General features: G+C 51.4%; 5 protein-coding genes across 5 annotated transcripts; 1 reads left to right on the top strand and 4 right to left on the bottom strand.

Annotated features, from left to right (window-relative positions):
* Nucleotides 1-5,054: 5,054 nt before the first annotated feature.
* CI109_106197 (uncharacterized protein) lies at nucleotides 5,055-6,478 on the bottom strand (the record flags this gene model as incomplete). The annotated part of the gene is made up of 9 exons (XM_032004958.1): nucleotides 5,055-5,289; nucleotides 5,511-5,604; nucleotides 5,700-5,829; nucleotides 5,885-5,942; nucleotides 6,005-6,077; nucleotides 6,129-6,162; nucleotides 6,219-6,257; nucleotides 6,310-6,343; nucleotides 6,399-6,478. 9 exons carry the CDS (start codon nucleotides 6,476-6,478, stop codon nucleotides 5,055-5,057), a joined length of 777 nt encoding a protein of 258 aa, XP_031860757.1.
* A 255-nt stretch (nucleotides 6,479-6,733) lies between these two features.
* Nucleotides 6,734-7,692, top strand: CI109_106196 (uncharacterized protein; the record flags this gene model as incomplete). Its single annotated transcript, XM_065967796.1, has 5 exons — nucleotides 6,734-6,907; nucleotides 6,965-7,075; nucleotides 7,129-7,280; nucleotides 7,333-7,390; nucleotides 7,444-7,692. 5 exons carry the CDS (start codon nucleotides 6,734-6,736, stop codon nucleotides 7,690-7,692), a joined length of 744 nt encoding a protein of 247 aa, XP_065823868.1.
* Nucleotides 7,693-7,873: 181 nt separating this feature from the next.
* Nucleotides 7,874-8,911, bottom strand: CI109_106195 (uncharacterized protein; the record flags this gene model as incomplete). The annotated part of the gene is made up of 8 exons (XM_065967795.1): nucleotides 7,874-7,924; nucleotides 7,980-8,084; nucleotides 8,136-8,151; nucleotides 8,210-8,508; nucleotides 8,562-8,614; nucleotides 8,665-8,688; nucleotides 8,737-8,767; nucleotides 8,816-8,911. 8 exons carry the CDS (start codon nucleotides 8,909-8,911, stop codon nucleotides 7,874-7,876), a joined length of 675 nt encoding a protein of 224 aa, XP_065823867.1.
* A 164-nt stretch (nucleotides 8,912-9,075) lies between these two features.
* Nucleotides 9,076-11,224, bottom strand: CI109_106194 (cell division control protein 48; the record flags this gene model as incomplete). Its single annotated transcript, XM_032004956.2, has 11 exons — nucleotides 9,076-10,023; nucleotides 10,081-10,185; nucleotides 10,235-10,252; nucleotides 10,308-10,384; nucleotides 10,433-10,504; nucleotides 10,554-10,667; nucleotides 10,716-10,799; nucleotides 10,849-10,865; nucleotides 10,924-11,016; nucleotides 11,095-11,144; nucleotides 11,204-11,224. The coding sequence occupies 11 exons, from the start codon at nucleotides 11,222-11,224 to the stop codon at nucleotides 9,076-9,078; spliced, it is 1,599 nt and encodes a 532-aa protein (XP_031860755.2).
* A 380-nt stretch (nucleotides 11,225-11,604) lies between these two features.
* Nucleotides 11,605-13,579, bottom strand: CI109_106193 (uncharacterized protein; the record flags this gene model as incomplete). Its single annotated transcript, XM_032004955.1, has 4 exons — nucleotides 11,605-12,048; nucleotides 12,098-13,009; nucleotides 13,062-13,208; nucleotides 13,259-13,579. 4 exons carry the CDS (start codon nucleotides 13,577-13,579, stop codon nucleotides 11,605-11,607), a joined length of 1,824 nt encoding a protein of 607 aa, XP_031860754.1.
* Nucleotides 13,580-14,303: the final 724 nt, after the last annotated feature.

Here is a 14,303-nt window from a genome sequence, read left to right as displayed (position 1 = left end):
GGTTATGTTCATGTTCCCGGTTGCCAATTGCTGAAAGGCCATATTCTGGACTCACATGTATTGGTAAAGATCTAAGATTCGCGGTACGACGATGTGATAGTTCTAAGTTCGTATAAACGCGTCGAGGTTTTATGAATTACGACGAGTTTCGTGGTATGTTCGCGATTATCGGTATACGGTCGTGACAGAGTGTGAATCTGCTGTTATTCAAAACACCACTTACCTTTGTCTGACAACAGGCTGCCACGCCGGTACAGAGGGAGATGGGAGGTGTGCAAGGGAAAGGACAGAGTCTTGGGCTTGTTGTACTGTTGAGCAAGTCTGAATGCCACAGTGGTGATGGCATTAACTTTGGTGATGACAGGAGTAGTAGTGACGATAACACGTTGTTGACTATGAGACCAACTGTGTGACTGTGTGTGTGTCAGAATCAGTTGCCCAGTCGCTTTTGTAAAGCTCTGACCCTTGCACTGCACCCTTGCTACGTCGCCCTATCTATTTCCAAGTAGCTCTTTCCATCATCTTCTTTCCCTTGTCTGAGCATGCAATCAATCATTCAACAGTATGAGCGAGACTCAAATAATGATACATAGGTGGGAAAGCGGACGACTAGTTACGGAAGGAAGTGGAATGTCTATACCTTTTGGAGGTATACATATGCCACCCAGATTTGTTTGAATATGGTTCTTAGAGCTGGCTTTAGAGACGTTCGACTCAATCTCTTATAGATGTGCCTTGGAAATTTCACCTGTGGTATTACACGTGCTGTATTTCATCACACAGTCCTTGCAGATGTTTTCAATGCCATCTGCATTGCCGTTATTCGGGGTGTGGAAAGACGTCTGTCTGCCTAGTATTTATGCATTGTGGTTGATTCACCTTTTGCTATCTGTCTCGGCCGGTACAAACTGGTTCTCAAACGACCAACGTTGTCACAGACTAAAGGCAAGGGTAACGAAACTGGAACAAGGGGCGTCTAACAATAAGAACGCGCCTCTGGCTTGTGGGACATTAATAGTAGCACTGTAATCCACTGAGGTACTGGAATGGGGATGAGGTTCAATGAACAAGATGTCAGGTTCAAACTGACTGTGTGACTTTTACCGTGGCAATCAAGTCCCATGCATCGCTGGGGAAAGGATAGCCAACGGCCAGAAGGGCCGGTTTCTATATATCCTATCGGCTACGGTGCTAGACTAGAAGCTATTGTCACGCACATACGGAAAGGACCACGTAGTTCTCACAGCGTTCGGCTCTGATGCAAGAAAGCAAACTAATCAACTATTGCGGGAAAGCGAGGGAAGCATACAAGTACGATGACAGATGGTTGTACGGCTGGGACTCGGTGCTCGGAGATGAATCGAAGTCGGTACCTCGGCGGTGTGTTCAGAAGTAGCAAATTGAACTCATAAATGGATTTGATGACGAATGTTGTGATACAGCAGCTTGACCCCTCACTGAAACAACCCATCACATGGCTTTTTATCTAAGTTGGGACTTCGAGGAAGTTGCTGATGACTTGGTGTCGCCATAGACGGTCATGCCAGGCTGTTAGATCATCAGTTGACATTGCAGAACGAGCGGTGGCAGGGTGACTTGCCTGGAAAGCACTAAATAGAGGCCGTTCTGACAGGGCGCTTTGCCAACTTTGATGCTGAGGTTGTGAAAGATCGCCACTGCTTTATTGAAAGTCGAGCCAAAAGGAAATGGGGTTCCGTGGACATTGATCAGTTTGCACAAGAGATCAGGAATAATGATAACATTGGGAAGGGCAAAGTGCAGCGACCTTTTTGCCGTACTCAGTAGACGGGTCCCATTGCTGATTCTGACGCCTTTGACCGAACTACTGGTAAGTTTATTATTGAGCATTTTACAAGTAGTGTTGTTGACCACGTGATGAATCGCACCAGAATTAAAATAAACTCGGTGCTACTAGTAATCGCATTACCAGTGTTGTGAGAGCCTGTGCATTGTCTTCCAAATTGTTATCATTCACTAGTGTGAGACTGTCAGAAGCGGGTTCGTTGACGGGCCTTGGCGAGGAATACGGAATGCGAATAGGATGAAGTCCGATCCCGAATTGTACAAGTTGAGTACCAAATGTACGAGATTTGGGGTTGACTAGTAGAACTTTATGTGGAGGATTGCAGGCTACAACCTGCGGAACTCACGCAATTGACAAACGTGTTGGGCTTCGCGATGTGACGGTAATGGATGTAAGTACTTACCTTTGATCTTCTCGAACTATCAGAGTCAATGCGGGTGTCGCTAGAGTAAGTCAAGTCGATCAAGGAACAGAGCAGAGTAGAGCTAGGAAGAGAAAGAGCACTGAGAGAGCGAATGAGAGGTGGAAATGTGAATAAGTGGTTGAGGAAAGGAAGAGCAAAGAAGAGTGTGATGTGAATAAGTGTTTGAGGAAAGGAACTCCTGCTTGGTCTGTCTGCTCCCCTTTAGATAACATGCAAGAGAGAGATAACCAAGGAAGTGATCAGAGCGTACTACGGTAGGATAAACAGAAGAAGTACGAGAGAGTTACGGTCATAGTACAAAGGAGACACGGATAGCGTACAGATACTGTAGTGGGTGATTCCCGTGCGCAAGAAATGTACAGAACGTGTCTGTTCTGTACTCGGTCTGGATACAGATCTGTATCTCTCACGGAGTGGGTATGTACATGGTATGAGTGCGGTATTTGACCACTGCAGTGTATGGTCTTGGTACAGGTTTGTGTACAGAGGACAGTCCATATTGGTGTTCAGTCTGTAGACATGTTCGGTATGAAAGCGTAGTTGGTACGAAGGCGTATCTGATGTATGGTCGGTCGGTATACGGATGAGGTGTTGAGTCCCCAAGAGTAGTGGCAGTCTGGTGGTTGTTGAACGAATGGAGTGTGGCCTGGGATCCACTACAGTTTTGCTTGTATGATAATAGTGAACTAGACAGATGAATATACATTTGTCACAGAAAGGTCTATGTACGAGTCCTGTGCTCATGTGTGTAAGTACCAGTGGAACTACTAGAACCATGGGAACGATTCATCAGCCAAGGTGGCCATCTCCTACGCTGGTCACCTCCATACCGACTTTGAACTAATTGACGACAGATGGCAAGTCGAACTACTTGGAGGCCGAGTCGAGGTGTCACAACATAAGTCGATTGTACGGTTGTACTAGGTCGTGACAGAAGCGCAGAGCGAGATTTTTTGTTGCAACATTGTCTTACAACATGATGTTTGCCTGAGACTATGCTACGACCATCGTGTCGGAATAGAATGATCAGACGCTTTAGGGGTTTTTAGGGGTTCTTCAGGGGTCTGAATGTATTTGGGGTTTTTAAGGGGTTGGAAGAGACCGGGACATGCATTCAACTTGACCAGTCCAACAAGTCCAATTGTAACTTTCTCTTTCTCTTCTTCCTCTTTCTCTGAGCATGCAAACAATAGGCCAACATATCGCTGTCACGATGATCAACAGAGGCTTCAGTCAATGAGGCCCTATCACACCACAGAGACAAGGTTGAGTGATATTTGCCAAAGGCGTCAACTATAATGACGAGATGGACGAGATACTCAGCGAGAATGACAAAGTCGACGAGAATCCGAAGAGAACAACTTCAGGAAGAGCGTTGCGGCCTCGGACTGACTGAAGGCTAAGTGATATCGTCAAGAGCAATAGCGAAGGTACGGTGTATGACTTTCAATCGGGAATTCACTAAGGAAAAGAGTACAAAAGATGAGAATAGCCATTCTCCTATATATCCATCCATCCATCCATCCATCTACGTTGAGCGATATTCTACAACTCGGCGAGTTCGTCGAATTAGACCGAATAATAGATGGGTTCGTTGAATGAAGTTCTACGAGTTTGACGAGAATAGCAAGCAGAGCGGAGAGTGCGTCGGGATCTTGTAGGTCACGTGATGTATGTGGCAGTGACTGTCATGACAATCGCCCTGCCAGAATCATACAACACACTCAAGCAGAACTTGTGGCTCCAAGAACCGCTCACTTGGGCTGCTGTACAAGCTGCAGTGCAATTTATAATGTCCACTCTGATTACACTGCACTGCAAACTCTGCTACGGTCCTGTGCATCCAGAATAAGAGCAAGGATAATGGAAGGAGACGAGAGTGGTGTGATAGGTGATGCAGCAATCATCGATATCATGGAGTGGGACCATGGTTCATTCTTGCATTGTACTTCGCCACATAGCGTTGAGATGTGTGTTCAGTCTTGTGGCATGACTAAGTTATCACACCAACACCGAGTAGTTGACAGAACCTCAAAAATAGTTGTAGCTTGATCTGCTTGGTCTCCAACAAGATGCAATGGGTCTTTGTTGCCCCTCAATCCCTCAATGGGAAATATGTCATGACAATCCATATCATTACAGAGTGGGAACACGTGGTTTGGTGTTGTGGCACGATTCGGTCATGACATGTTGTAGGTCCCTCTTGGGTTAGATGAGCTCAATCTGGACTGAGGGTTTCCTTGAGGACTGTCACAACTGTCCTCTGTCGTGGCTTTGTGCGTTCTACCCGATTTTCCGATTCAGTACCGCTTGCTACCCGTTTTTGTTGTCAAACCGTTCTTTGAGTACCGCAGGGGCTCGGTTTGCACCTGTCATTTGCCATCTCTAACACGTCGCGAGTTCTCGCTTCGACCGTTGCTAGTGGCAGACTGCAACGGCGAACTCTAGGAGTCGCAAGGGTCATCGACCCAGTCATGAGTTTGTCAGAGTTGCGCTAGACCACGTTGACATTACCCTTTCGTTGCACATCAGACAGTGGGATGTACATTTTGTCCCCAACATCAGACATGTCCAGTGCCCTGGTACATAGACAAGTACAAGTGATACTACCTGGAGCACGGAAGGCAGGTGAAACAAGTCTGACAATGTTCCTCGCAATAAGTGTCTCGACATGAGGCCATTTGGACCTAGTGTTGTTACGGTCGAGGCTTTCATCTATTTCAAGTCGTGACGACCAACGAGTGCAAGATCCGAAAACGCACCCTGAACGTTCTCTCATCGATATGCATGGGACGGATGACCACTCTATAGCGTTTCTCCACCTAACCGTTGTCCACCTCCCCACCGATGTCTGACGGCTTCAGCAGCGGGAGAACGGGCCGTAGTGGACGAAGAGGTTGGCGCCCAAGTTCGGCCAGAGCTAGCGAAAGACGACGGGGCGGAAACAAACAAGCTTCGAAATCGGGATGGAGTACCCAGGGGATTAGGTCGACGAAGGTGTGTCGGCGCGTGCAAAGGTAGGAAATTTGAGAGGAACCACCTGGACGTTGGGAATGCGGTTAGCTGTGCGCGTGTGATATGGGTTTCAGGGAGATAGACAGCGTGGGCGTAACCTGGTGGTAAGGGGAGGGCGGCATGTGTTATGACAGGGTGATTAGTGGGCTACGTGTAGCGAGCGATAGGTGTTTATCTGGCGCGGCCATGATGCAGAGGTCTCTTGGACACGACGGGAAAACGTTACAGGTCTCACGTGCTACTCACCATAGATGTCCCGCCAGTATTCCGATGACACCGCCCAAGGCTTTCATAGGTCCCCCGGTGAGAAGATCAAGAAGGACTAGAGCCGGAGGATAGACTGCAGTATGAAGTTGTTAGCGAATGAAGCAGAAGTCAAAAGAGTAGAGGAGGCGCGAGGGGTAAGAAGGCCGAGCAGTGTAGAGCCACACTTACGGCTCGTAGGTATCGTGATGAGGCCAAAGATTGAGACTTTGACAGTTGGATTGGATCGGCACCAAACGTATGTTTGGGCATGGAGCAGAGGCCGAAAGAGGAATGGGAGACCGAGGAATAGGTTAAAGATCTGAGAAGATGGGTCAGCAGATGATATCGAAGGGTGTACGGCAATCCATACTGACATGGATGAACACTGCGAGCATTATGTGGAGCCAAGCGTATTCTGCTGTGTCATTGCGACTAGGAGAAGAAACAGCGAGTCGTCAGTATCGCCGTCGGCCGTTGACAGATCAGCCCCTCACTATGTATCTGTTTCCATCGCGGACGAGTTACGATAGATCAAGAAGAAGTCGTAGAGAAGTGGAAATCCACTGCCTATTGAAGGGGTCAGTGCATAACCGAGCGATGACGAAGGGCGACACGCACCTCCAAAGAAGAAGCATGTTATCGGCCTCCATATCTGGAATGCGAACCGTATGAGTGTCACGGCAGTGAGAAGAACAGACGGGGACGTACCTGATACGACTTTGCTACTTTTGTCCATACGAGTGCGACCTACAGACATGCTTGTCAGTGCAAGCCCAATGGGGGACGTCAACACACCCACCGCAGCCGGTGAGGTAAATCCCAGCAAGCAAGGGCTAGTCACACAGTCACATATCAGTGTGAGCTTGAAGGAGCGGCAAAAATACCTACAATGTCACGAGAGCAGTGCCCACGAGAAGGGTGCGTGTCACCGGGGGAACCGAGTTGTACGCGGCGGAGAAATCGGCCATGTCGATGAGTTCTTTCAGCAGTGAGAATTTGCGTGGTGATTCTCCTGGGTCACGGTGAAGAGAGAGAGAAGTAGGAGAGGAAGATGATGTTGTATACGGGCAAAGTAATGTTGTATCCTGCGTCACTGACGTGTTCACCGGCGTGGAGGTCCACACGCGAATCACGTGAGTGCTTTCTTTCCAACTCTTTATCTTTATGCGGTCTGAATCGCTTCTTTCGTTCTGTACTGTGCTCTCTCAGCCAGTGCAATCGCAATGACGATAGAGACTGTCTCAGCGGTCTGGCCTCCTGAGTTCGGTCGTCTGGGAGCCACCACAACGCCCTTCGCTTGCCGGTCCCCCTCATCTGGGTGGGGTGAGCCCGAAAGTATTTCCAGGTCAACTCAAGAATACAGCTTGATCTTTGTTGTGGACAACGTCAATGCAAAGGTATGGTGTGACTACTCCGCACTTGTCAAGAGTGACGTCTCACGATCTCACCTATAGGTGTTACTCGGATTGAAACGAAGGGGCATGGGAGTCAACCTGTACAACGGCTTTGGTGGAAAATGCGAACCTGATGAGACGATGGCACAATGCGCAGCTCGCGAGCTTTCTGTACGTATGAGAGTATTGGAACGCATTCTGTCGCTGATAGGTGGATATGGTAGGAAGAATCCGGTCTCATACCCAACGATGGCGGTCTACACTATAAGGGTGTGCTCTACACTTCTCGGCCGCCAACGAAGGCCGGCGGCTCAAGGAAGCAGATGATCAAGATTCATCTCTTTGCTTGCGTGTCCTGGTCAGGTGAACCTGTCGAGTGAGGCAATCTCGCGTAGAACCAGGATACCGCTGACATGGCCGAAACACAGAACGGAAGAGATGTCACCAGAGTGGTTTGACTTGACTGATTTGCCGACAGATAGAATGGCGAGTTTTGCTCCAGTACACGGCTTGCCCACGCTGACAGATATACTGGTTAGTGGCCGGAAGCATCGATGTATCTCAGACCACTGTTACAGTCCATTTTGCACGGTCTCGCCGAGGAATTGTTCCTTGCCAGAGTGGATTACGAACTGCTGGCGTCGACAGCCGCCCCGACTGCTTTACCGCCATTGGAAGGGCTCAGTGTGAGGTTCGAAACACAATCCAACAGTGACGATATCGCGGAGAGGTTGAGTGGTTGGTTTATGGCTTTCGTGTCAAAGGAGGTTTTTGGAAAGGTTGAGTGAGCGGCGTGAATGACAAGAATCATAGACACTAGAGCTTCTCGATACATATGCATGCTTTTTACGTTCTTCTAACTCTTCGGGGATTTTGAAACAATACGAACATCGGTCCAAGTACTTCTTACGCGTACAAGCTGCGAATGGTTACGTCAACGGTGATCTTACTGTGAGATGGGCGAGGGACTCACTCATCGTCATCCGCCTCGTTTTGGAAGGTCGCACCACCTTCCTGCGCCTGGCCGCTCTCGGGGAACTGCATGTCAGCGATTTTCGTATGCGATTTGACTTACCTTGAAGTTGTTACCGAAGCTTCTGGACTGTTGAAGGGTGGTGCTGAACATCTCGTATCGTCGGATATCGGCGTCGGATACCGATCGTCGAGCGAATTGCATGGCCTATGAGGGAGGGTGAGTATGTCAAACCCGCTAGACACGATTCAAACATACCTCTTCGAAGTGTTCACTATGCAGAAAGACGGCGTGTCAGTCATGCCTTACATCCGCTTGGAAACACGACTCACACTGTGATCGCGGGAACCTCGTCCTCGTCGTTCTCCTCGTCCATCAAGCTGACGTCCTCACCAGCCGCCTCGGCCTTGTCCTTGCGGTCCCTCTCCTTGCGGATATCAGCGTCAATGCTCGCACGGATGGCAAGCTTGGCGGCCCGTTGACAGATCTCCGTAAGATCAGCACCGGAGAATCCAGCAGTGTTTTTGGCAAGGAAGTTGAGGTCGACACCAGGAGCGATAGGAGACTTTCGCAGAGTCGCTTGGAGGATAGAAAGTCGAGACGCCTCGTCGGGCAAGGGGATGTAGATGAGCTATACGAGGGTGGTTAGCACGGATAGATCAGACATGAGACTCTTGGGCTTACCTGATCCAATCGACCAGGTCGAAGCAGAGCAGAGTCGATCTGGTCAGGTCGGTCTAAGACTCTGTCAGCGAAAAGATCTAAAGCTTGAATATACTCTACTCACTGGTGGCACCGATGATGAAGACGTCTGCGCAGGGTCAGCTTCAATCCGTGACTACAAGACCACCATACTCACTCTTCTTCGCGTTCATACCATCCATCTCGGTCTGCGTTAAAGTCAGCTAAACCCTGAGTACGATCACAAATCGACTCACAAGGATCTGGTTCAGCACTCGGTCACCGGCTCCACCTCCATCGCCACCTGATCCTCCTCGGGACTTGGCGATAGAGTCCAACTCGTCAAAGAACATGACACAGGGTGCAGCTGCACGTGCCTTGTCAAAGACATCTCGGACGTTTGCCTCGGACTCTCCGAACCACATGGTCAACAGCTCTGGACCCTTGATGGAGATGAAGTTTGCTTGGCATTCGTTTGCGATACTGAATGTCAGCGTGATTCGGATTGGTTGAGGACTTACGCTTTGGCCAATAGTGTTTTACCAGTACCAGGAGGTCCATAGAACAACACACCCTTGGAAGGGGACATGCCGTACTTGAGGAACTTTTCCGGGTGCTCGACAGGGTATTGCACTGTTTCCTGAAGCTCTCGCTTGACCTTGTCGAGACCACCGATATCGTTCCAGGTAGTGGTTGGGATCTCCACGACTGTCTCACGCAACGCTGATGGGTTGTTGACACCAAGCGCGAAGCGGAAGTTCTCCATGGTGACGCCCAAAGAATCGAGAACCTCTGCGTCGATGGTATCCTCGTCCAAATCGATGAGATCCATCTTCTCTCGGATTTGTTGCATGGCCGCCTCGGAACAGAGAGATGCCATGTCTGCACCGACGTAACCGTGAGTGTCCGCAGCGATCTGCTCGAGATCGACGTCGTCGGAGAGTTTCATGTTCTTGGTGTGAATTCGGAGGATCTCGAGTCGACCAGTGGGGTCGGGAATACCGATGTCGACTTCTCGGTCGAATCGACCGAATCGTCGAAGGGCAGGATCGATAGAGTTGGGTCGGTTGGTGGCGGCCATGACAACGACGTTGGATCGAGCCTTCAATCCGTCCATGAGCGTGAGAAGTTGAGAGACGACTCGTCGCTCGACCTCTCCATTGGCCTTCTCTCGTTTAGGGGCGATGGAGTCGATCTCGTCGATGAAGATGATGGCGGGACTGTTCTTCTCCGCCTCCTCGAATGCCTTTCTAAGATTGGATTCTGACTCTCCAGCCATCTTGGACATGATCTCAGGACCGTTGATAAGGAAGAAGAAAGCGCCGGTTTCATTGGCAACAGCTCGCGCCATGAGGGTCTTTCCGGTACCGGGAGGTCCGAACATGAGGATACCACGAGGGGGTTTGATACCGATGGCCTTGAATAGTTGAGGGTGACGGAGGGGGAGTTCGACGAGCTCTCGAATCTGAGATTGGAGGGTTAGCGGGCGCAGGAGGAAGGGAGGGAGGGACATGGTACGTACCTGTGCCAGTTGCTTCCTGCAACCACCGAGGTCATCATAGCCAACCTCGTTTAGGTTTGCCTCTTCGGCTTCACGGTCGAGGGGGTCTCCCTCGGTGTGGATGACCTTGTGTGGGAGTTAGCAAACATTCATGTAGAAGATGAAACCAGCTCACGGTATCAGAGGCAACAATCTGTGTGGAGTACCGTCGTCAGCGATGTCAAAGAGAGGGGCGAAGTCGTGCTCACACAGTACGGTGAAGGGTCAACCTCCACGACCTTGAAGTCAACGGTCCTCATACCACCTCGAACTTGGAACACATCGCCTACATACAAAGCTCAGTATTCGGTGCATTCCATTTGAATCGACTCACCCTTGCGAACAGGTCGATACGCCTCCAAGAAGTATGGACGGAGGTAGACATCGAAGAGGTTACCGGATAGACCTGTCAAGAGGATTTAGCTTCTCCCACCTCCGATCGAAATGCAACCCACCCTCGATCGAGTCGGCAAAGGGAAGGACATGAATACGCTTGCCGTATTTAATGTCATTGGCAGGTGACACGTGAACGAGATCACCAAGCTTGATGGCGCAGTTGCCTCGGGCGACTATAGCGATGTCAGAGGAGCGCACACACCAGCAGATGAACGACTGACCTTTGTTCATGGCCACCTTGCCCTCCTCGATATCATCTTGACTCAAGCAGATGAGGACGGTGTCCTTTCTACGCTTTCCACGGACTGTATTAGGCGTCAGCACATGCGCTCGGTTCATAGGTGATGGACTGACCGATGATGGTATCACCTCTGGTGAGATCGGCAATCGTTAGCGTCTTCCAAGCTCGTGAGCGGACTTTTGACTCACCGGAAAAGACCGAGCGTCTCCATGGTGGTAGGGTGTAAGATGGCAACACTGTTGTCATCTGAAGGGCTCTCATCGACGATGAGCCTGTTGGGACTGTAGGGGGTGATATTTCAGTGCGATTCGAGTGGCAATCCGAGGAGATTGCACTTTTGAGGATGACACGGGACTCACGATCGCTTCTGCCTAAGAATGGCAGTGGCGGTAGAGTCATCGGCGACGGGCTACACGATGGATTAGCGATCTACACCGGATGGGTGAACGTTACTAGGGAGGAGCTTACGCGAGAGGGATCGTCGGCCATATTGACGAAGTGATGTAGTGTTCAAGTTGCTTTGTCAAAAGTAGCGCTTGGATTATACTATACGGTACGACGGCAAATTCTAACTGCCTGGGAGTGGGTTGTGAGAATGGGTTTGGAATGAAGTGAGAGAGAGAGAGGAAGAAAGAGGAGAACGATGTGATGATTGATGAGACTGCTAGAACCTACAACGATGACGATTGCGCGTATACTACGTGTCTTAAATGGGGGGAGTATACAACGTGAAACCTTGTTACTTGTGGCATTTAGGCGTGCAGCGTTTGGTGGCAGCGTTTGGTGGCTGATCAGAGAAGCACAATTGCATAACATTTGTATCTATCTACCGAATAAAGTTTAATGGAAGGAGGGCGAGGGGCTACTGTTTAGATGCTGGGGATGGTACCGGTCAAAGAAGTGGTGACACTCAAGATCGAAGGTCCACCACATGACTCAGCCAAGTTGCCGGAACAAGCCATGAAGGCGGCAGAGGGGTCCACGAGAGCACCACCGTTGTTGGAGAAGCCGTTACCACAGTAACACTCGGAAGAGTACTCGGTACCACTGACGGTGTAACCGAGGGCGGCACAACCAACGGCACAGGTCTCGACGGTGTTGTCGGACTTGCTCCAGAGGGTGTAGGTAAGAGCTCGACCCTCGGTACCCTCGGAGACAACACCGTAGGTGGTCCAGCCGGTGGGGAGGACAGCAGTAGCGGGGACGATGTCCTGGTTGATGTAGATGTCAAGAGCATTGGGGCCACCACAGGTCTCGGTGGAGTCACCAGCACAGGGCATGTAGCATTGACCGGAGACGGCAGCGTTGGTCAACTAGGAATCAGGTCAGCGAGGGGGCGATGGACGGATAGATCTCACTCACGTCGTCGACAACACCACAGTAGCACTCGTTTCCGTACTCAAGACCAGCAACACCGTAACCGTAGCTCATACAGATAGCGGTACAGGACTCGACGGTCATGGCAGAGCCGGAAGTTTGCACCTTGGAGAGGAGTCGGCCGGTGACTTCTTGAACACATCCACCATCGGTGTAGCCGTTGATGACAACGGCGTTGTTGTCGTCGTCGTTGGAACCGGAGCCGGAGCCGGGAGTACCGGTGGAAGAGCCATCGGTGGACACGGCGGAGGTTACAGCAGCGGGGGCGGAGGAAGCGGAGGCAGCGGCGACAGAGACAACGGTGGTTTGAGCAGCGGCAGCGGCGGAGGTAACTTCAGGAGCAGCGGAGGAAACCTGGGCGGCGGAGGAGACCGAAGCGGCGGAGGATGCCTGAGCGGCGGAGGATGCCTGAGCGGCGGAGGATGCCTGAGCGGCGGAGGATGCCTGGGCAGCGGAGGAGACCGCAGCAGCAGAAGATGCCTGAGCAGCGGGGGAGACCGAAGCGGCGGAGGATGCCTGAACGGCGGAGGAGACCTGAGCGGCAGAGGACACTCGAGCACTGCTAGCGGCAACAGCGGCAGAGGCGGAGCTCGAAGGAGCGACAACGGGGGCCTTGGAGACGACGGCAGAGGCGCTGGCAGCGGCGCTGGAAACAACGGCTGACTTGGAAGCGGAGGCGGAAGCGGAAACGACAGCAGCCGACTTGGAAGCCGAGGCGGAACCAGACGCAGAGGCGGCCTTGCTAGTGGCGGCGCTACCGGCAGCAGTGGTGGTGACCGCGGCGGCGGTGGAGGCCTTGGCAGTGCTGACGGCGGGCGCAGCGGTCCAGGGGTTGCTGCATCCGTGCTTGTAGCTGGAGCTTGCCTTGACACCGGCAGCCTGGGTAGCGGTACCGAACTGTAGGTAGTGTGTCAGCGGTAGCAATGCTAGAGGAAAGGCGAGAACATACCTTGGAGACCAAAGACGAGACCTGGTGCCAAGACATGCCAGGAGGGGGTTGGAGACCGTACTGCTCGATGTACCAGGCCTTTACGTAGTTGACGTTGAAGCCACCGCCCCAAGACCAACCGGAAGTCCAAGGGGTCCAGTCAAAGTCCTAAGACGGGGTCAGCGTTGGGTCTGGCTAATGGAGACGCTGAAACTCACCTTGCACTGAGACCAAGAGGTGGCAGAGGCGGAAGCGGCGCTGGAAGCGACACTGGCCTTGGCAGTGGAGACAACAGCAGAGCTGGAGGTGACCTTGACAGACGAAGCTGCGGCCGAGGTTGACTTGACAGCGACCGAGGTGCTGGTCTTGACAGCTGAGGCAGAGGTGGTGACCTTGGGAGCAACAGTAGTACACGAGGTACCGATGAAACCAAGGAGACACCATCTCTTGTCAAGGTGCTCTTGGGTAGCAGGAGCAGCAGAAGCGGAACCGGAGAGGGCCAAAAGACCGACAACGGGCAAAAGAGCGTCGACTCGCATTTTATGAGATGAGATTGGTCGGGTGGTAAGAAGAATAAAGGGGGTGGTCGGGGGGAGAGAAGAAGGCGGGGGGGTGGTTGGTTTGGTTGGTTTGGGTTGGGAGGTTACTGAGGACTTCGGGTTGAAGAAGATGGTGGGGAAGGGTGAGCGGAGGGGTTGTTGGTGTCAGTATATATACCATTTTGCGCGACTGGTCGCTCGCGGTCCGGTGATTGATGGTTTGAGGGCGCATCAAGGGCAGCGCAGACGAATGTCTCAGACACTAAGGGGCAACGAGGGTCACTAAAAAGATAGTCCAGAATCGAAAGTGAGACCGTTTTAGGGATTGTCTACGAAGAAGCATGCTGTTGGGATGAGTAATGTCTCCTCTGGGATGCATCAAAGTGAGACATTGAACGTTGAGAGGTGACAGTCCATGGTTAGTGACCTCGATGGTTTATTGCCATTTCCGGCTCAGCTTAGACAACCGATCGGCCGGATGGGCGTTCCGATCAAACACAAATGATATCGGTATTACGTGATAGCCCTGTCTTTGAAATAATTCTCACATGGCTTACACCTTTACACACAACTGCATGTCATACAAATCCTTCATTCGGCTAGAGGGGTGCGGTCACGGCGCGTCTGAATCGATCGCGCTCTGTACTATCCAATAGAAAGGCGCTTGGTTTAGCTTTGGTAAGCCTCGTTTCGACTTGGGGAGTATAACGTTGGGGTTCAACCG

This window comes from Kwoniella shandongensis, chromosome 11 (assembly GCF_008629635.2).
Source record: "Kwoniella shandongensis chromosome 11, complete sequence".
NCBI lineage: Eukaryota > Fungi > Basidiomycota > Tremellomycetes > Tremellales > Cryptococcaceae > Kwoniella > Kwoniella shandongensis.
The sequence above is the reverse complement of the archived record's forward strand: the minus strand, read 5'-3'. Positions and strand labels throughout refer to the sequence as shown.